Here is a 23,334-nt window from a genome sequence, read left to right on the forward strand (position 1 = left end):
CTGAAAATGCATATCAGAGCAAAAAACAAGCCATCTGGTCAAAGGAACTGCCTGCAGAGCTCAGAGACAGGATTGTGTTAATGCACAGATCTGGGAAAGGCTACAAAAAAATTCGGCTGCATTGAAGGTTCCCCAGAGCACAGTGGCCTCCATAATTCTAAAATGGAAGAAGTTTGGAACAACCAGGACTCTTCCTAGAGCTGGCCGCCCGGCCAAACTGAGCAATCGAGGGAGAAGGGCCCTTATAAGAGAGGTGACCAAGAACCCAATGGTCATTCTAGTTGAGCTCCAGAGATCATTTGTGGAGATGGAAGAAACTTGCAGAAGGACAACCATCACTGCAACACTCCACCGATCTGGGCCTTATGGCAGAGTGGCCAGACTAAAGCCTCTCCTCAGTGCAAAACACATAAAAAAGCACCTAAAGGACTCTCAGACTGTGAGAAACAAGATTCTCTGATGTACTTTTTTGAGCTTCAAAGTTTTGGACACCATTCACTTGCACTATAAGAGATATTCTTCTAAAAATCTTTGTTTTGTTTCAGCAGAAGAAAGTCACATATGCACATATGGGGTGTCATGAGGCTGAGTAAATGATGAGAGAATTTTTGGGTGAACTATCCCTTTAAAAAACAATTCACCCAAAAATGAAAATTATGTTTAATTTACTTCATTTACTCACTCTGGCGCTGTTCCAAACCCATGCGACTTTATTTCATCCAACGAACACAAAATGAGGTGTTAGGCAGTATGATAACCTCAGTCACCATTCACTTTCACTGTTGTATATATATTTTTTATACAATGAAAGTGAAAGGTGACTGAGGCTAAGATTCTGCCTAACATCTCCTTATGTCCCAAGAGAAAAGAAAGTCAAATAGGTTTGGAACAACATGAGGGTAAGTAAATTATGACAAAAATGTGATGTTTAGGTGAACTATCCCTTTTAATGTCCAAATAATTATAGGGGCCACTATAAGTCTTTAAAAACAAACACCCTAACTAAACAGATCCTGAATTTAAATAGCTTAGGTGTGTGTCTAATTCTGTAAAAACATACCCAAACTGCATCTCTTTGCCCCTTTTGCGTACCAGTACGGTCAGCAAAAGTCCCACCATGCTGACTACAAGAAGGCCGAAAAGCAGCCCCACCCACATGTGGCCTCTCTGGGATTGAGCTTTTGTGGCTGAAAGCAGAGAATAAGAGCATTAAAAAAGTGCTTGAAGCTTACATGTAAATGGCATGTTTGAAATGACTCCATTAATGCGTAATGGACCACACATGATTCAAAGACCAGCAAATGACTACTCACTGGCTCTCATTGCATTGTAAAATACTGTCACAAAAGAAAACTGCACTGACTGCAGAAACTCAGATTCCGTTTCAAAGGCACAATGGCAATGAGAGCAGACAGACCTGATGCAGGCATCACGAGAACAGGCTGGCTCCATGGGCCACATCCTGCGACTGTGCATGCTGCAACCTGGAAGGTGGCGTTAAAGAATCGCCCTGCCCCTGAGAGACAAGCATAGTTTTCCTTAAACAATAAGGGATCCTAAAAAGACAAAAAAAGAAAGTTTAAAACATTGCATCACTAGGCATGCATCTTCTTCACATAAAAATTAGTGCTGTTAGTCGACTAAATGTTTTTTATCGTGATTAATCGCAGATTTTGAAAGTGCTGAAATTTTACTCTATATACAGTGCATTCAGAATGTATTCAGATCCCTGACCCCCCTTTGTTGCAGCCTTATGCTAAAATGCTTTAAATTTTTTTTTTTCACATCAATCTACACTCCATACCCCAAAATGACAAAGCAAAAAACTAATTTTTGATAACTTTGCAAATTTATTAAAATGAAAAAACTGAAATATCACATTCACATAAGTATTCAGACCCTTGAAATTTAGCTCAGGTGCATCCCATTTCTCTAGATCATCTTTGAGATGTTTCTACACTTTGATTGGAGACCACCTTTGGGAAATGTAATTGATTGGACATGATTTGGAAAGGCACACACCTGTCTATATAAGGTCTCACAGCTGAAAATGCATATCAGAGCAAAAAACAAGCCATGAGGTCAAAGGAACTGCCTGCAGAGCTCAGAGACAGGATTGTGTCAATGCACAGATCTGGGGAAGGCTACAAAAAAAAATTCAGCTGCAGTGAATGTTTCCCAGAGCACAGTGGCCTCCATAATTCTAAAATGGAAGAAGTTTGGAACAACCAGGACTCTTCCTAGAGCTGGCCGCCCGGCCAGACTGAGCAATCAGGGGAGAAGGGCCTTGATAAGAGAGGTGACCAAGAACCTGATGGTCATTCTGGTTGAGCTCCAGAGATCATGTGTGGAGATGGAAGAAACTTGCAGAAGGACAACCATCACTGCAACACTCCACCGATCTGGGCTTCATGGCAGAGTGGCCAGATGAAATCTTGTGACAAACAAGATTCTCTGGTCTGATGAAATGAAGATTGAACTGTTTGGCTTCAATTCCAAGCATCATGTCTGGATGAAACCAGGCACCGCTCATCACCTGCGCAATACCATCCCAACGGTGAAGCATGGTGGTGGTAGTATCATGCCGTGGGGGTGTTTTCAGCGGCAGGGACTGGGGGACTGGTCAGGGTTGAAGCAAAGCTGAATGCAGCAAAATACAGAGATATCCTTAATGAAAACCTGGTCCAGAGTGCTTAGTACCTCAGACTGGGCCGAAGGTTCACCTTCCAACAGGAAAATGACCCTAAGCACACAGCCAAAATGCAAGAGTGGCTTAGGGACAACTGAATGTCCATGAGTGGCCCAGCCAGAGCCCAGACTTGAAACCAATCGAATATCTCTGGAGAAACCTGAAAATGGCTGTCCACCGACAGTCCCCATCCAACCTGACACAGCTTGAGAGGATCTGCAGAGAAGAATGGCAGAAAATTCCCAAATCCAGGTGTCCAAAGCTTGTCGCATCATACCCAAAAAGACTTGAAGCTGTCAAAGGTGCTTAAACTAAGTACTGAGTTAAGAGTCTGATTACTTACGTCAATGTGATATTACGTTTTTTCTTTTTAATAAATTTACAAAGTTATCAAAAATCTGTTTTTTGCTTTGTCATTTTGTCAAAATTTGGATGTAAAATTACAAAGAAATATACAAGGAAAAGCTGTAATTTTACAGTAATTCATTGCTGAATTAAGTATATTATTTTACTGTAATTTTATGGTAACTGTTTGGCAACTTTTGCTGCCGGACATTTTACCGTTTTTTTACTTTTTTGTTTTTGTTTTTACAGTGTATATGTCATATAACGTATGTTTATATGTCATATAAACAAAGGTTTATTTATACACGTCTCTCGTATCCATGTTGTGTGGTCTTTACAATGGTTCATTGTAGAATTGGATTGTAACCTGATCACAAGTCTTTGTGCACACAAGATATGCATAAAAGAAATATGATTTTTTTGTTGTTGTTACTGATCTAACTAAAAGTAAATGACATGATAGAAATTGATATGGCAACACCTACTAATAAGTAAATCATTTTACAGAGTAATATCCAATAAATCAGAATATTAACATTATAAAACAGGAAAAAGTCATTAATTATCTTTATTTGCTTAAATATTTCTCCTCTGTAAATATGCCTTTCTCTATCACTGATTATTGCATACCGGTCTCTCTCCTTCCTGGTTCCACTGCATTTTATATGCCAGTAACCTTCCTCGTAGCTCCTCCTCTCTCAGTGGTGCCCAAGACAGAACCAGCTGCTGCTCGGTGAGTTCAAAGGTCAAGTTCTTTGGAGCTGCAAATGGTGCTGTGTATGGAAGATATAAACACAGTAAAAAAGGGAGAGTACATAGGGTCAATTGCCACTTTTCAGACAACACACCTACGTACAACAATAAATGATGTTTGAGGTTTGTTTGATTTAAAATGAAGTATGCAAAGTGCTAACAAGTAAAATTAAATGCTCGTAAATAAAACCCAAATAAAATGGTTGCAATGACAGCCTTGAGCAGTAGGTGGCAGCATATTGGACTATGTATAAGCAGCAGTGCATTGGTATGGATTGGGGACACCCACAATGGCGCATTGTGCCACTCAGCCTGGAATCTACTGGACTGTAGCCAGTGCTGCTAGTTTGCAAACATACAAACAGGGCCAACTTTAGAAACTCTCCCTGCTCCCCAAACCCACCCGCCAGCTCTTCCCCTTCCAAAGCCCCTCACCCCGAGTATCTGGCCAGAACAAGCTCTCTGGGCTGTTTGTTTACTTCCAAACCACCAGAACGTTGGTCGGAATGGTTAACGGTTTTAGTCCCAATGGAATGTTAAAAATGTAAGTCATTCACAACTCTCCTTTTCAGAACTGTGAACTTTTCTAAGTAGATGTCTTGCCACAGTTTGGAATTAAATTTGTTAGTTCTAATGAGCACTTCTTGATCTAAACACAGATATTTAGTGATGTATGCAAAACATATTGTAAAAAGCTGGCAGCGTCCTCTGCGATGGATCAGAGTTCTACAGACACAACTAACTTCCTTCCTTCCTTCCTTTCTCTCCTCTCTGTAACCTAACAGACACATACAGACACAATGTATAGATGCATCTTTTTTTGTTTTGTTTTTTTCCTCCCAATTTGGAATGTCCAATTCCCAATGTACACACTAAGTCCTCGTGATGGCGTAGTGACTCACCTCAGTCCGGGTGGCAGAGGACGGATCCCAGCTGCCTCTGCGTCTGAGACCGTCTGCTCGCACATCTTAGCAAGTGGTTTGCCGGGCGTGGAGGCTTCACGCCACCCACTGCAGCAACCATGCCCAACTCACCACACGCCCCACTGAGAGCAAGCCACCTTATAGCGATCATGAGGCGGTTACTCCATGTGAGTCTACCCTCCCTAGCAACCGGGCCAATTTGGTTGCTTAGGGGACCCGGGTGGAGTCACTCAGCACACCCTGGGATTCAAACCAGCAAACTCCAGGGGTGGTAGCCAGCGTCTTTACCACTGAGCTACACGGGTCCCCCTAGATATGTCTTCTTCAATACAGCTTTGTCCTCAGAAACCTAAGATATAACTCCTGAAAGCTTTTAAGACTTGTCTATATTATAGTTCACCCCAAAATTAAAAGAAAAAATAAATACAAGGAAATTAAGCCTATTTTAGGACCATTCAGATTTTTTTGCATACCAATTAAGCAAATTATACCCCTAACTCTCTTGATTATAATGCCAAAAATTATCACTCTCCCTATACTATTTACACATCATGGTAATATTTGTTGTACTAAATTTAATTTAGCTACATTTTGCTTGATAAAAAAAAAAAAACAATTTATGTCGATATAATGAAGTAAATAGATTTGTTTTTTTTTGTTTTTGCTTTTAGAATTTGGGGCCAAATTTCATTTAATAGTAATAAAATGTACCGATAACATAGAATTTCTTATTTTTTGTCTTTTGATTTTGGGGTGAAATATGACTTGCACATTTATTTGTGAGATTCACTCTATATCAGTCATGACAACTCATGGAAAGATTAAGCATGTTAATGTGGGTAAGACACATTTATCGTATATTGGTCTTGACGGACTAGATCTGCTATGTACAGAGACTTGCTACTGCTAGAACATACACAGACATACTGAGTTAAGCATGTGGACATGCTGCTGCTGCTTCTGCACAATTAGAAAAACACAAGACATGCTGCTGTGCAATCAGACTTAAATGCAATCCCCAAACAAAGCAGGGAACCTGCAGAAACGCATGATACAAAATACAAAAACACTACCCCTCAAACAAGCAGATCTACCAGCAAGACTTGTATACTGCTGCGTCTCTAAAACGCCATGTGCACCAAGTGTATGCTAGCTAGGTGTGCTTGGACAAATGGCTTAAACAGCTAGTGACCCGACTCATAATGCGAACCTGGAAAGCCCAGAGCTTATTTAACTAGTGGCTTAGCATAGCTATGTGTGGATTTATTTAAACTAATGACCTAAAAACAGCGATGTGTGCCTGTGCCTGATTTGGCTACAACTTACCTTGATAAAGACGCGCTTCTATGTGTCATGGCCTAAAGCAGACCTTACCGTGCAAGCTGATAGAAGAAAAAGCCACAGCACCCACCTCAACAAATAGCATTTTAGAGAAACTCTAGCAGCGCACTGCAGTGAAACCGCCTTACTTGCAAACTGAGCAAATTTAAATGTTAGGCAAAGAGAGAGTATGCAATAGCGCTGCATGATATGGAGGAAAAAAGCGATATGCAACAAGTTGTTGGAAAATGCAATATGCGATACGATAATCCTATGATGACATCGATGCGCGTGGAACATCGGAACCCCCAAAGCCTAAATAAACTGAAGTTTATTGGAATAAAAAAGGCCATCTATCCCAGAGATCACAAACACAGTTGTCTTTTGTTCCAAACTGCATGTATACTACGTATAATATCTACAGTTTTACCATTAGCTATGTAGCAGATATTAAAATTAATCTAATTCATGTTCATTCAATGTGGGGCTTTTATTTTGAAAAATGATGTCCAGAAGCGCTTGCTGTAGACATTCGCTTTCTGCTTTGGTTTAACGTGCTTGTTGACAATCGCGCTCCCAGTCTATTCTCTGCTATCTGCGTCGCCTTGAATGTTATTGTATTAAAATCATTCCATTATCGCAAGCCCTTGCGATATGCACATAGCATACAGCTATGCAATTTGAGGTAAAATGCCATTTATACTATTTGTCTCAGCACATTTAAAAAGGAAACACAATAAATGATGGCATTATGTTTAACATACCTGCCTCTGGAGTGTAAAAGTCCACCCATGGAGAGAAGGGGGAAGAGCCCACCTCATTATCACACCGGATTCTCACGCTGTAGTTTGAATGACTGCTGAGTGAACTAAGCATGTGCTGAAAGGGAGGAACTGCCACGCTCAGGTCAGGAAGTTTCACCTTCTTTCCAGGTCCATTTGACACCTAGAAAGGTATAAGGGGCATGTATTCACATAATAAAAAAAATAAGAATTAATTTCAGCCCTATAAGACTAATTTCATTTGTGTGGATCCTAATAATTTTGAATGCAGGACATCCAAACACAACATACATCTACTTGCTACCCATTTAAAGACTGCACTTACAAAAAGCACCATAAGTTTTCTGAAGCAATATGACAGCTTTGAGTGAAAAAAACAACAACTAGTTATTAACCCAAACACCTGCCATCTGCTGTAGCTCTCAAATCAGATTTGAGCTATCATAGAGGGAAGGATTTGTAATGGATTTTCAGTGATTTTCAGCCGATAACATCTTCCTAACAAAAAGCTATTATATGGCTTCAGAAGACTTGGATTATAGCATACAAGTCTTATGGACTACTTTTATGGTGTTTTTTGTTTTGCCCTTCTTGGAGTTATAAATCTTCCAGCCCCATTAACTCTTACTGTATCAAAAAACAAAACAAAACAAAAACAGCAGAAACATTCTGCCTAATGTCTGCCATGTGTTCCAAGGAAGAATGTCATACATGTTTAGAATGTCATGAGGGTGAGTAAATGATGACAGATTTTTATTTTTGGGTGAATTATCTCTTTAATAACCAAGCACATAAAAGATAGGAATAATCTACCTGTATAGTGCAAGTGGAAAGGTGCGAGTGGCCATTGAAACCTGGACTCCACGTTAGGGTTATGTTACTATCAGATGCCTGGTGCACCTCAACATTCCGTGGGAAATCTGGCCGGACTGTACATGATCACAAAAAAAAATTTAAATAAATAAATAAAAAAAACACAATGATAACAAACTACATTCATCTTCTCTATGCAAGCCTGCTAGTCTTGTAAACTTTGGCCTTTTTGTGGTTGTATTAGTGTAGTTTACAGTTATTAAACTCTTAGATCTCTGAGGAACAACTTTTGCACTGTTTGTGCAGGAGCTGGAAGTGAAAAAGTCTGTGGTATGTCTCACCTTTAATGTGTATAGTGCCTGTGCGTGACACAGAGATACCACGGGCGTTCTTGGCCTCACAGTAAAACTTTATACTGTCATTCACACCTGGTGAAGCAAATGAGAAAACATTATCACTGTGGTCAGCACTTAACAGTTTATTTCAATGTTTTTAGGAGGTCACAAGAGGATATACCTAAATAAGTCAATTCAATTGGTGAATCACACGAAGCCTGTCAAGAAACATGCCTGGATAATTTTTCACTTCAAAATCAAAAGACAACCATTACAAATGTATGCATTGTGATGTTATTTTCATGACAATGAAGCAAATTTTCACGCAAAATTCTCCTTTAATGCAAAATATCTTATTCTTTATACTGTAATGTTAAAATCAATTACATAAAATCGAAGTATTTATCTTGCACTGCCTTTATACTCACTTTGGATAAATGGGTTAAAACAGGATGATTGTCATTACAGTGTAAAAAATACCATTCCATTACAGATATTTTGGAAATGTTTTAACGTGCCTAATCAGTGGGAGGGAGATAAGGGAAGAGCCAGGGATGCCAGAGAGAGAGAGAGAGAGAGAGAGAGAGAGAGAGAGAGAGAGAGAGAGAGAGACCACACAAAGCCAAGTGTGTGTGCGTCAGTGTTTTGTGTTGCTGTGTTTTCAGTTTGATATTGTGTTGTAATTAAAGTTTGTTGAATGTGGATTCGGCTCCCGCTTCCTCCTCTTCCAGACAAACAGAGATCAGTTACAATGTGTTTTTTTAAGATACTTAACATCTGTAACAAACCATCCTAATCTCATGTCTCAACTTGCCTCATGAACAAGGTAATGACAGCTGTGATATTTTGTTTCAAATAATGACAGAGCTATCTGATGGCTTAGTAAACTGTGCGTAACAAACAACTCACTGGTTCCCAACACTGAGTCAAATTCTCAAAAAGTAATTTAAGCCAAAGGTTCTTATGTCTGATAATATGAACCAAAGGCACATAGACTTACATAAGCTTAATGACTCAATGCTTTCTCTGCATCAGCTGCTAAAATGGAAAGCTTACTTTACTGCACTGTACTGCATATGCAGTATTGATTAGAATAATGCGTTCCCACTCAGAACCATTAGATTCAAGAGATCCAGTAACAAAATTTCAAAGCAGGTCGGTGAGCTGGCTTTGACCTTATACAGTAACAGAAGGCTTTTTCTCCACTAGGACATGATTAGAAATTAAAACAATATTTCAGTAACCTCCTCCATATCAAAACGTACTTCTAATAAAGATACAATACAGTTACAGCTTGGATTCTTTGTTCTTTCAAAGTCTATATAAGATAAAGGATTAAATAAATACCAATCTGGACGGCACATGATATATGCCACCACAGATATTCACAATGTCACCTTTGTGGCTAGAAATGATCTTGCACAGCATGTTCAACATATTAGACTATATTTACAGGTGAATACAAAAGCATTCCATTGACAAACCGCATCATTTCACGGTTCACCTTTCTACAAGCCAAACCCTGGAAAGTCGGCCCACCCACTGAAAACAACCACTGACTCAGTTCTACATCTAGCTGCCCAATGTTTCATCTTAAAGAGCATCTAAAAAAGGATTTTTGAAACTTAGATGTTTCACATGATGTTTATTGAATACTTGAAGATTCAATGTTATATAAGCATTAAAGCTGAGTAAAATGTTTTTTTTTTCGATGAATCGCAATCTTCATTTGAACGATATCAATATAGATTCTTAAATCCCAAGATCGATCTTTTACTCTACCCTCTACAATGTAAGTAAATCGTTCACATATGCAACCAAATTTCATGCTATGCAAATAAAAATATATTTTATTCTCCACTGGCTGTTAAATTTTCAGATTTCACTCAACAGTGATTGAGTAGTTTAGTGGTAAAGAAGTTCAGCACCATGTGTGTTGATAGTAAAAATTTGGTTTAACTTTTTCCATGTAATGTGTATCCAAAGGCAAGATCCACGCAATCCATTTGTCATTAAACAATGTCTCTTTTAATACCCTGCTTGTTCTTTACAGTCAGTTGTTGATCAAAAACAACAAAAATAGAACATTTTATTCTAATCACACATGGCATGGATGCAGTAAAAAAGCTGTGTGACTCCAGTTTCGTAAATATGCGTTCAGACAAACTTCTGAGATGCTCGCTGAACTGCCACTATTCTTAAAGAGACAGTACTGTTTTAGCACTTGTTCTACTTATCAATGGAAATACTTGAAAATATGTAAACGAACATGGAACAAAACATATATACAATATCATATATGCAACTTCAAGACATATATATTGATGGAATACATGGATTTGTACATTTTTAAAAAGCTAAAATGTGACCAAAATGATGAAAAACTAATGATAACATAACAGCTGTAAAATGTATACTTTCATTATGTAACAAGTTAGAAGGTCTCCTGTATAATCAACAGCATTTGCTGAGAGAGAATTTTTCATATATTCACCTACATACATACTTGCTTCAAAAGGACTTTGGTGTGTCTCACCTTTAACAAAGAGAACTGAGGGTGAGGGCATGAAATCACCCTTCTGTTCACCCCCAAGCCACCACAGCACCTCAACAGGGTCTGGAGGGCCTGATGCAGCACATGTCAAGTTAAACGGCTCCCCTGCGAATTTGGCCACATCCTGGGGTTCCATCACAAAATGAGGCACACCTAAAAATATGAACAGTAAGAGACAACAAAAATACAGTATATGAGACACAGATTGACTTATTATTAACAGTGTGAATGTAAACTTTATGACTTGATCATGTTCTTGTAACAAAATGGAGCCATAACGGCTACCTTTACGTTGTCCTGCCAGGTTGAGGACACGCAACAGGAACGAGCAAACTGACAATGGCAAGCGACGAGCCTTACACTGTAATTTGATCAGCAAATGTATACATTTGCAATGTTTTTATTGCTTGCTAATTATAAACCAGCTCATGTGGATTTTTTATAACTCTGTCAATGTTAGCTAGATGTATTGCTGGCTTTCATGGCTGCAGCGTGCTGTGTTTACCCACTAACTAGTTTCAAATCTGGCAACCCGGGGTGTCAAAATACTATTGGGAAATGGGCAGTGGGCGGGATCACACAGGCCAAAACACAAACAGCAATTCTGGCCTGGAACGGACATTTCAAAGTAGAATATACTGGCTGTAGCATTGTTTTTGGAGAAGCCAGTATTTCAACTTAGCATGTTTCCTAAATCTTTGATAACATATGATAATTTGATGCTTTATTACAGTAAATATATGACATATTGCTCCTGTAAAACATATAAAACCAATGTAAATGTGATGAGTGGAAACTTTTTTTCCTAACATACAGATGTTAGGTTAAAATGTACATGAAAGTACAAAGGCAAGTGTGTATTTTAGGTGCAGTGACAAGTCAGTATTTCTTCAAATTTTTTAAGGTCTTAATCACCTTTCAACGTTTTTGTAGAAGTGCAAATAAATTATTATCTTAGTTAATATGAGGTTGTGGAAACAACAAGTATAATAGTAATATATTATATATGTATACAGTATATACATAGCTATACATGATCATAAAATGTTGTTTAAAATAGTTAGATGAAGAAAGTGTCAAACAGCAGGACACTGCTTAAAATTTCATGTCAATTACTCCCATAAATATGTGTAAATGTTTATTTAAAAATAAATAAATAAATGAAAACAAAACTGGCCAGAATATGTACATATATAAATATAAATATATGTATGGGTCATAAATATAAATATATGTAAAACAAAATAAACACCACTTAAAATGTAGAACTAGAAGATATTTTGCAAATTAATTGCTCATATTTTCCCTCTATGTAAGTTTGTTGCATCTTTATATCTGCAGTGTTTTAATTCCTTTCCCAGATAAAAAATTTTTGGGGGGGGGGGGATTTTCTCCCCTTTTCTCCCCAATTTGGTATGCCCAATTCGCTCTAAGTCCTCATGGTGGCGTAGTAACTCGCCTCAATCCGGGTGGCGGAGGACGAATCTCAATTTCCTCCGTGTCTGAGACCAGTTATTTGTCATTTTGTGATTTATTCAGAGCTCATCTTATACTTAATATGTTGTCTTTGGTTGTCACCGTTATTGTGATTTGTATATCAAATAATGAGGTCCACACGAGGTACGGAGTTGTGGAGTACATTCGGAAATGGGCAACGATATGTAAAAACGTTCAAAATAAAAGTAATTTCAGTTTTCAAAATAAAAGCCATTGTACTGGCATTATCTTACAGAGTATTTTGAATGTTCACTCTGTAATGGGGTCCGTGCGGGCATGCTGGAGCCCAAGGAGGCCGTCTATATTGCCTGTAGGACGGACCAGTACTTGTGCTGCAACGGGCCGGCCCAAATTACCCAGCGGCCCACCGGGCAAACACCTGGTGCTCCCGATGGCCAGTCCGCCCCTGCCTGTGACCATCAGCAAGTGACAGATGAAACGTTGTAGCACTACTGCACTGACAGAACAAGATATGCTCTAAAGAATACACTATTTGACAATAGTTGTTTCAGAAGCTGTAATCAACATACCTTCCACTGTAATCCAAGCAGGCTCAGACGAGATGACTGTGTCATGATGTTCAACCTCACACCAATACTTCCCAGCATCCTGCTGCTGAATGGATTTAACACTAAAGAAAAAAAACAAAAAACAACACACTTAGAACAGAAAGGCATAGTTCACCCAAAAAACTAAATTCTGACATGATTTACTCATCCTCATGTTGTTCCAAACCCATATGACTTTCATTCGTCTGTGAAACAAAAAGGAGAAACTTTGACGAATGTTTATCTGTTCTTGTCCAAGCAATGAAAGTGTAAACTGACCAGGGCAGTCCTAAGAGGAAAATAAAAGCACTATAAAGGCATCATAAAAGTAGCCCATACAAATTCTGTGCTATATTCCAATTCTCCCATAGCTATATGATACCTTTGTGTGAGGAGCAGACCAAAATATATGTCGTTACTCACTTAAAATGTTCCCCTCTGCTGAAGCTCTAAAATCTCATTAGTGATTGTGAATATTCAAACTTGGTGTATCATGATAGATTCGTACATAGCTTGTAACTAAGGATGAAACAATATATTGAATATCACAAACCAAAAAAATTAAGAACCATTTCGAGGCAAAACTTGATTTTTTTGAAATCTCAGAATCGCTTGATTTTACCCCTACTGCACTTTATTTTTCTCCACTATTTACAGGGTCCGCACAAGGTCCTTGAAGTGCTTAAAGTGCTTGAATTTAACCTTTAGAAATTTAAGTAATGGAGTTGCTGGAAAATCACCTTGTTTTGATGAAAAGTGCTTGAAATTCAAACTGACCATTTCTTCCGTGTAATGCATGTTCATCAAAGATTAAATTCACGCACTCGACTTTTATTGAATAATGTGTCTTTAATATACTTTCTGTTCCTTACAGTCAGATAAAAAATAAAAAAATATTAAAAAAAAATCACATAGCACAGATGTGATTAACAAACTGAGAGACTTCTTTCTCATGTGCAGCTCTGTGAAACATGCCCTTTGATCTCTTAAAGTGGCTGCACCATTTTAGCGATTGTTATACAAATGAATGTAAACTCAACTTTATAACTTGTATGTTTTACACATTATTTCAAACAGTGACAGCTCATTTCATTATTATTATTATTATTATTTATATTTCTTGATATAATATTAATTTATATACAATCCCAATTCCAAAAAATTTGGGACAGTATGAAAAATGCTAATAAACAAAAAGTAGTGATTTGTAAATTATATTCAACCTTTGCTATATTGAAAACACTATAACTACATATTATATGATGTTTTACCTTGTGAATTTCATTGTTTTTTTGAAAATGTACAGTAATTTCAATTCAGTTGATTGCAACACGCTCCAAAATATTTGAGACAGGGGCAATTTAGGACTAATAACAATTTACGAGTTGAAATAACAAGGCGATGTGAAACAGGAGATGTTAAACAGGTGAGGCAATCGTGTAATAGTATATAAGGAGCCTCCATAAACAGCCTAGTCCTTCAAGAGCAAAGATTGTTCAAGACTGGTCAATTTGCCAAGAGATGCTTCAGCAAATAATCCAGCACTTTGAGAACAATGTTCCCCAAAAACAAATTGGAAGGATTTTGGGCATTCACCCTCTACAGATTCAAGGAATCTGGTCAAATCTCGGTGCGTAAAGGGCGAGAAAAAATCCATTATGATATCTGTAATGGATATCATGAACATGGGCTTGGGATAACTTAAGTAAACCTTTGTGAGACAACACAATTCGCCATTGCATCCACAGATGCAAGTTAAGACTACTATGCAAAGCAGAAGCCATACATCAACACTGTCCAGGAGCGCTGCCGACTTCTCTTGGCTCGGTCTCATCTCCGATGGAAAGTAGAACAGTGGAACTGTGTTTTTTGTTCTGAAGAGTCCACATTTCAAAAAGTTTTTGAAAAACACAGCCGTCGTGTTATCTGGGCCAAAGAGGAAAAGGACCATCCAAGCTGTTATTAGCATCAGGTCCAAAAGTCAGTGTCTGTATGGGTCAGGGGTGTATCAGTGCCCATGGCATGGGTAACTCGCACATCTGTGAGAACACCATGAATACAGACAGATATGTACAAATTTTGGAGCAACATATACTGCCATCCAGTACCATCTTTTCCAGGGACGTCCCGGAATTTTCCAGCAGGATAAGTTCAAACCACATACGACCCGGATTACAAGTGCAGGGCTGTGTGAGCAGAGAGTGTGGGTGCTAGATTGGCCTGCCTGCAGTCCTGACCATCTCCAATTGAGAATGTGTGGTGCATTACCACACATGTACAATTGTGCAGCTGAAGACCTACATAATGGATGAATGGGGGAAATTTCCACTTTTTAAACTTAACAAACTTGTGTCTTCAGTGCCTACATGCATAAGTGTTATTAGAAGAAATGGTGATGTTTCACAGTGGAAAACACTCGACTATCACAACCTTTTTGTAGCGTGTTGCAATCATCTGATTTTAAATTCACAGGTTAAAACATCATGTAATGTGTAGTTGTAGTGCTTTCAATATGGCAAAGGGTGAATATAATTTACAAACCTTTTTGTTTTTACTAGCATTTTTCATACTGTCCCAACTTTTTCGGAATTGGGGTCTTTAATTTATTATACAATTTCATGATATAATATTAACTGATAACATGTAGAATATTTATATATAAAAAGAACATCAAAATGTGATTATGATAATGATGAGAAATTATTAAATAAATTAAATATACACTTTCACTTACTTTTTCAGGACAGGTTCTATTCAGTTTTATTACTTGTTCTGCACCTGATCAGCCTGAATGTGGCCCACTATTTGTTTAAAAGCTTATTTTTTTGTGAACTTTTCTTATAGAGAGAACTTTTATTTTGATTTCTGAAATTGTGCATCTTGTTCAAACATTTTATATAAAAAATAAACCAAATTCTGTCATACTTTGTAATATAAGTGTTATAATATTGAATCAAGATTATATGAAATCGTGAACCTCATAACGCATATTGAATCGTAAAATAACCATATCATCCCATCCTTACTTGTAACCAATGACACTTGGTGTCATGCATGTTAAACTTGGTGCGAACCTTGATATGGCAAGTTTGAATATGCACAAACACAGATGAGATCTGAGAGCCTTTTTGGAGCTTGACTGCCCCTCATCACTGTATGCTTTTGGTGTATGGAAAAGAACACCATGAACATTCTTTAAAAGATCTTTATTTGCATTCCACAGAAGAAAGATATACGTTTTTGGAATGACACGAGGGTAAGTACTAAACTGACATATTTTAAATATTTATTAAACAAACAACAATGGATGGACATGTAGCAACTTGCCTAACATTTGTATCTTGATCATAGAATAATTTCAGATATGCTTAGAAATCTCAAAGTTTTACAACTACAGTAAAGCCAGAGAGTCTATGAGTGCTTAGAATTGAGGTTTATGTAGATAAAGGTCAGTTGCGCAAACAACTGCATGAGTTGCATTCACATAAAATAAAGCCATGACACATACATTTGTTTTCAAACAGCTATGACTGTCACCAAAAAAATAATCATGCCTTTTCTCTTGTTGGTCCGTGGTTGTGGAAGGCTTTAAAAACTTTTTAAAAAACGTTTTTTTTTCTTTTAATATTTGATGGACTCTGGGTCTTTTTTAATTAATTTTTCATTTATGTTATGGCTATTGTGTAATGTGATTTATGGTTGTTTTTATTTTTCTATTTCTTTGTACAGCACTTTGGTGCTACAGCGTGATTTGAAAGTGCTTTACAAATTAATGAGACTTGAGACTTGAAATGAGACTTAAATAGTGAAAACATTTTGACTATAGATTACGTTGGCAGCATGGCATTCAGCATGAAAACGTAACATCTATAAATCAGTTGGCCTGTCTATTAGCCTCTTTAGCCTAATCTTACAACTTTCAAAAGTAAATTTCCATCCAAACTGTTTTTAGGCTGAATCAGAATATGGAAAACAGGCAACTGGACTGTGTTAGCACTCGTGCAAGGGATTACCAGTCATGCCAGCATTCAGTAAAGCAGGTTGACATCGCAAATATCTATTTGCTGTCCATTTGCCATTTGTTTATTGGTAATCTATTGCGAAAAGTACTGCAAAAAGTATAGCCGCGATATCATGGTACAGTGATGGCTTGCTGTGCTTAAACGTGAATAATAGTCAGCACAGTAGAACCTTTTGCAAGAAGTTTTGTCACTTTAATGCTTTTAGTTTAGTCCACTTATGCACCACTGCTGTTACAGCCATCATTAAAAGACAATCACCGCTGGATGTAAAATCCTCTGCTGCGAGTAATGTTCCCGTATTTGTAAGGTGTTTTGGAGAGATTAAAGTCTTTTGCTGATTCTGTCTGACACTTCTTCAATAAATAGTTGCAGTTAAAAAGGTTCAACTGCTCAATGTCATGAACTAGATGTGTACATGCATCATTATCTTGCAGTTCTGCGCCTTTGAATGCACAGCGAGGATCATCCTGAAACTCCCAAGCTCTCGGTTTACTTTGAAGCATGTCATTCTGCGTTCAGGATGCGCATTAAGTGGTTTGAGCCCCTCTGTACTGGAGCCTTTCTTATTTCTTACTTTGATAGTTTTGTGCAATAAGATGGTATAGTTATTTAGCCTTTTTATTTGTTGAATATCTTTTTAATTACCATGTTCAAGTGCTGTGCTTAGTCTCTGTATATCCCTCTGAAATGCGTCTGATCATGGTCACATGACCATAATGGAGCCTACTTTTAAATTTTTATCCTTAACACCTACTATGGATCAAACAACAGACCGATTATGGAAATTGGTAGTTTTGCACATCCCTAGTTCATGCTCAAAAACATGGCGTTACCCCAGTGTTGGTTGTAATGCATTACCAAGTAATTAATTACTAAATTACTTTTTCATTGAAAAAAGTAAATGACCACTCATAATTATTCAGTAATTTAATTACAGTACTTCTGATGTAATTTAGTTAAATACTGTATAGACTATAGAACAATTCTATCTAAAACAATAATGAATTTTAAATCGAAATTTAACATCTAATGTTAAAATGTTTGCTTTCTAATTTAATGCAGCCCCCTTAAATTCTTTGGCCAGTTCATGAATAATTTATTTGATTTTATATGATTTATTTGAAAGAATTAAAAGAACAATTTCATGTCTATCCTTGTATTTTTCTTCTGGTTGAGGTTGATAAGGGTTTTAGAAAGTAAATATTAATAAGTAATGCAATTACTTTTCAGACAGAGTAATTAGTACAGTAATCTAATTACACTGTAGAAGATGTAATTAGTAGTTAGTAATTAATTACTTTTTTAGAGTAACTTACACATCACTGGCGTTACCACTGAACATTTCCAAAATGCACGGTATTGCCAAGCACCATGCCCATGATTATTATCATAGTACCATGTACTAAATGCCATGCCGTCTTTTGTCAGCCTGCCTACAATCCAATCAGATGTGGCTAATTTTACATATATACACAGAAGGTCACCAGAACATTTTAATCACAATAGCATTGCTCTATATTGTAGAGTTTTGAGCTTTGGTCAGAATTAGACAAGTAGAGTACATTTTTATGAAATGTATTTTGATTTAGCCGTTTTTAATGAGGCAATTGTAGCAGCTCTGGAAATGTAGTTTTAAAACCTGGCTAAACCATCCTGATGAACAACCCAAACAAAATTCAGAGGGTAGTATATATGAATCTCTACACTATGAGCTCTAAATGCTGTTATTTACAGGCTCAGCTTCGAGAAAGAGCTGCTCAAATCTGATTAACCAAACTCCAAAGCCCTTCTCCTCTCCTAATATTTTCCTGTATATTTGGATATAAAGGGATTGAAATACATGCCTTGATTTAAGGTACCAGTATTTCACAGACTGTTCATTAATTAACACATGCCAAAGCACCACAGGCCACCAAACACTACAGTTTCTCCAATAAACACTCAAAACACTTTCATACTGTGCACAAGAATCAGCTAATACAAGGTCAAATCTAACTTTGTATATTTCCGAAGGTCAGAAACTGGCAACAGTAACAAATAAATGTCTCAGTCTTGCTGAGAAAAACAAAAAGTCCTTGATAAAGTGTATTCATCTTTCTGAGTGTCTCAAACCACTACTAACTTCCTGAATACTACTGAGCAATACTGTACACTACTACTGTGTAACAGTAGGCTGGAAAGCTATTTTGAGTCATTATTAAAGACTGACCTTTCTGAGTTGAAGTCATGTTTCCCATTTCCTCCTTTACCCCACAAATGAACCCAGTTATACTGGTGCCGAAACCCGGGAGTTTGGAGGAAATATACGTTGGCATTGAGTCCTCACCGTTGGTTCAAGTTATCCAGTCCCTCGCCAGCATGCATCATGCTCAACATCAGGCCCTGCTTGAGCTGCACCAGGACCAGGATCAGCGATTCCAGGAGGTGCTCCGGGCTCAAGCAGAGGACCGGCAGGCGATCCGGAGCTTACTGCACCGGGAGAAAGCCCCGGCCGAGATCCCGGACACAACAGTCCCCATGCCTCCAGTTGCCCTCATGAAAATGGGGGCAGAAGATGATACGGAGGAGTACCTAGACCTCTTCGAGAGGACGGCCGAGATCTGGAGCTGGCCGCGCGCTCAGTGTGCGGTCACACTCATACCACTCTTGTCCGGGGAAGCCCAGCTCGCAGCGCAACAATTACCGGCGGCGAGTATCCTGGTATATGACAACCTGAAGAAGTCCATCTAGCAGTGGGTCGGTCGTGAACAGCACAGACAACTCTTCCGTTCAATGAAGATGGATTCGCGCGGCCGCCCGTGTGCCTTCATGCAACAGCATTGTGATTCCTGCCGGAAGTGGTTGCTGGCTGAGGACCGAGACGCCGAGGGAGTCATCGATCTTGTGGTGCTGGAACAGCTGATCCATCGTTTGCCGGAAGGAATGGTGAAGTGGGTCCAGTGCCACTGCCCGGCATCGCTGGAGGAAGCCGTCCAACTGGCTGAGAACCATGTGTCCTCTCTCTCCCCTCCCTTTTGTTTTCCCCCTTCTCTTCTCTCTCACTCTGTCACTGTCATGCAGCCCTTCCTGGTACCCCGGAGGCGAGGAAAGGTACCGCCGAAGCCCCGTTCCCGGGGGGTTTCCCTGCTGCCGGTGATCCTGATGTCTCTTCACTCTCCCCCTCAGGTGGTTGAACCCGCTGTCGCAAGTGCAGGTGTAACACCTAGTCGGGCCGGTTGGAGCTGTGGGGAACCGAGGCATTTCCGGGACCAATGCACCGTGATGAAGGTGGGAACATTGGTCCGGGTCCCCAACACTCCACGGGCTGCACCAGATTGAGCCGGAACATACAGAATACCTATGAGTATCAGGAAAAGTACATAACAAGCCTTGCTGTATACTGGCTGTAATCAGACCGCTATCCAACAATGTTTGGTTCAAGACGAGGCTTTGGGCACAAATAAAAGGGTGAAGGTGCGGTGTGTGCATGGGGATATTCACAATTACCCTATAGTGACACTCATTACTAAATATTGGGGGCAAAAGCATCGAGTGGAGGCTGTGGTTAGTTCCTGGCTCACCCATCCACTAATTCTTGGGACTAATTGGCCAAAATTTGAAACTCTATTAAAAGGAATATGTGTGGATGGGTCCTGCGAGAAAGTTATTAGATATGAGATGCACTGTCCGGGGAGATGGAGCCAGGGCCGTCTACGTCAGCTCCAGGTCAGGATGACGCAAGGGAGGGGGAAGTCCCGACTTCCCCAGCCCTTAGAGCAGGGGTGTCAAACTCTGTTCCTGGAGGGCCACAGTCCAGCAGAGTTTAGCTCCAACCCTAATTAAACACACCTGAAACAGCTAATCAAGGTCTTCAGGAGTGCTTGAAGATTACAAGGAGGCATTTTGGAGCAGGGCTGGAACTAAACTCTGCAGGGCTGCGGCCCTCCAGGAACTGAGTCTGACACCCCTGCCTTACAGTATCTCCGGTAATTAAACAACAATACTCGCGCAAACGAATAACAAATATACTGATGTGAATAAATGGCAAAACTGAGGGAAACATAAAACAGTTCTCATGCAAACAAACAATACTGATGCCAACGAACTGCTTGAAGTTATTTATAAAAAAATGTACTTAATGAAAATCTGAATTCAAAGTCACACCAGTCAGACTAGGAATTAATGATGCTTTTTTTAAATAATTCTTATGCCAAAGAAAAAAGCTACAAGCTGACATCTGTTAATGTTGCGGAGTGTTTCTTACATTTTTGAAAGCTTAAGCATGCTGCTTTTAGCAAAAAAATAAATACAAAAAATAACAAGACCCTTTGACTTTCTGAAGATGTCTGATATTTCAGTAGGTTAAATGATGCAAAGAACTGATGCATCTTAGGTGAAGATAAGTGTGTTTGGGGGGGTGTAGTGACACTTCTTGTCAGCAGAGAGGTCTTCAGTGTTGCTTTGACACCTGTGCATCTAACTGCAAGTGCTGCCCATGAACTCTGCACAAACACTAATGCAATGTGTTGTTTTAAAATAGATGATCGTCCTGCAGTCCCTGCATAAGTACCAGCCGCGGCTGCACATCGTAGAGGTGACAGAGGATGGAGTTGAGGACATGAGCAGTGAAGCTAAAACGCAGACCTTCACTTTCCCTGAAAACCAGTTCATCGCTGTAACGGCTTACCAGAACACAGACGTAAGCACAAACACTGCCACAACTCCCTGTAGCCACTTCTGCTTTTGTGGCGCTTCTGAACTCCTCATGTCTGTTTATTTGCAGATCACACAACTCAAGATCGACCACAACCCCTTTGCCAAAGGCTTCAGAGATAATTACGATTCGTAAGTGTCTTCCCTGCAGGGGATTTCCCTCTGGAGCAGACGCGAGATGAATCCCTGAGACACACCTTCGACCAAGTGAAAGTAATTGATGGTCAATGCCTTAAGCCAGACATTGAATTCTCATACACATATTTTTCTATTATAAATGATTGGTTGTATCGTGTAATGCAGGACTCTCAGACAAAAGAAGATACAACCCAGTTGTTGATACTAAAGAGCTGTCAGGAAATGTTATTCCAGACGGCTCATCATAGTTTGATGGCGGGTCACTTAGGGCGAGAAAAAACACTAAACTGTCTAATGGCCTGTTTCTATTGGCCGGGCATTCACAGGGATGTTCGCAGATGGTGTGTGGCATGCCATGAATGTCAGCTGGTGAATCCGCCGGCCACCCCAAGAGCACCTTTGCGCCCGCTTCCTTTGCTCGAAGTCCCCTTCAAAAGTATTGGTATGGACGTCATTGGACCGTTAGAGTGGATGGCACACGGACATCGCTTTGTATCTGTTCTGGTGGACTATGCAACGTGATATCCGGAAGCAGTGCCCCTGCGCAACATCTCAGCACGTAGTGTTGCGGAGGCACTCTTCAGAATCATCTCCCGAGTGGGGATTGCAAAAGAAATCCTCACTGATCAGGGCACTACATTTATGTCACGGACACTACGCAAACTGTATGAATTATTGGGTATTAAATCGATTCGCACCAGTGTGTATCACCCACATACAGACAGATTGGTGGAACGATTTAAGAAAACCCTGAAAAATATGATTCGTAAGTTTGTACACGAGGATGCTAGAAATTGGGTGGCATGAACCCCTATTATTTGCAGTGCGAGAGGTCCCACTAGCCTCCACAGGGTTGTCCCCATTCGAGCTGCTGTATGGGTGGCGACCGCACGGTGTGCTTGACGTCATACGGGAAGCTTGGGAGGAGGGACCTTTAAACAGCAAAAATGAAATTCAGTATGTTCTTGATCTTAAGAGCCAAACTCCACACTTTGGGTCAACTAACACAGGAGAATTTGCTCCAAAACGACAAAGCTGACAAAGTATGATACGGAAGCTCAGCTACGGGAATTCACACCGAGAGATAAAGTGCTTGTATTACTCCCAACTTCAAGCTCCAAATTACTCGTCAAGTGGCAAGGGCCCTTTGAGGTCACACGAGTGGGAGATCTTGATTATGAGGTCAAACGAACAGATAGAGGCGACGCATGTCAAATATACCACCTAAACCTCCTGAAATTATGGAGGGAGGCGGTCCCCGTGATGTTGGCAATGGTAGTTCCGGAGAGGGCGGAGCTCGGGCTGGAGGTGAACGTAAAAGCCAATCATGCCACCCTGGTCACTTGTGGAGACCACGTCTCACCGTCTCAAGTCAAAGAGGTTGCCAAGTTGCAGAAAGAATTTTCAGACGTGTTCTCGCCTCTGCCTGGTCGTACAAATCTCATACACCACCACATCGAAACTACGCCCAGGGTAGTAGTGCGTAGTCGTTCCTACCAGCTTCCCGAGCACAAAAAAAAAAAAAGTAGTTCGGGAAGAATTAGATGCAATGCCCGATAAGGGGGTAATAGAAGTATCCCACAGTGATTGGTCCAGCCCGGTCGTTCTAGTCCATAAGAGCGACAGTTCGGTTCTGTGTGGATACAGAAAAGTCAATGCGGTGTCTAAATTTGATGCATACCCAATGCCTAGTATTGATGAACTGCTCGACTGGTTGTTCACAGCTCGCTTTTATTCGATGCTGGATTTGACAGAGTTATTGGCAGATCCCCTTAATGCAGATGTCCCGCAAAAAAACAGCCTTCTCCACACCTGGCATACACCAATTTGTGACACTTCCGTTCGGTTTGTTCAGGGCCCCGGCTACGTTTCAGCGCCTTACGGACCGAGTTCTCAGATCGCATTCGGCTTACACCGCTGCCG

The 23,334-nt window shown here is 39.6% G+C and overlaps 1 protein-coding gene across 1 annotated transcript in view; it reads right to left on the reverse strand.

Moving 5' to 3' along the window:
* Positions 1-23,334, reverse strand: part of LOC127455492 (tyrosine-protein kinase receptor TYRO3-like) — a 42,526-nt gene that overhangs the window by 15,526 nt on the left and 3,666 nt on the right. Inside the window, exons 3-10 of the mRNA XM_051723440.1 lie at positions 12,542-12,642; positions 10,497-10,667; positions 7,967-8,053; positions 7,626-7,741; positions 6,795-6,975; positions 3,665-3,807; positions 1,418-1,556; positions 1,061-1,187 (exon numbers count right to left, since the gene is read on the reverse strand). Coding sequence (XP_051579400.1) covers positions 1,061-1,187; positions 1,418-1,556; positions 3,665-3,807; positions 6,795-6,975; positions 7,626-7,741; positions 7,967-8,053; positions 10,497-10,667; positions 12,542-12,642 — 1,065 coding nt within the window. The remainder of the gene's footprint in view (positions 1-1,060; positions 1,188-1,417; positions 1,557-3,664; positions 3,808-6,794; positions 6,976-7,625; positions 7,742-7,966; positions 8,054-10,496; positions 10,668-12,541; positions 12,643-23,334) is intronic.

This window comes from Myxocyprinus asiaticus, chromosome 17, assembly GCF_019703515.2.
Source record: "Myxocyprinus asiaticus isolate MX2 ecotype Aquarium Trade chromosome 17, UBuf_Myxa_2, whole genome shotgun sequence".
Taxonomy (NCBI): domain Eukaryota; kingdom Metazoa; phylum Chordata; class Actinopteri; order Cypriniformes; family Catostomidae; genus Myxocyprinus; species Myxocyprinus asiaticus.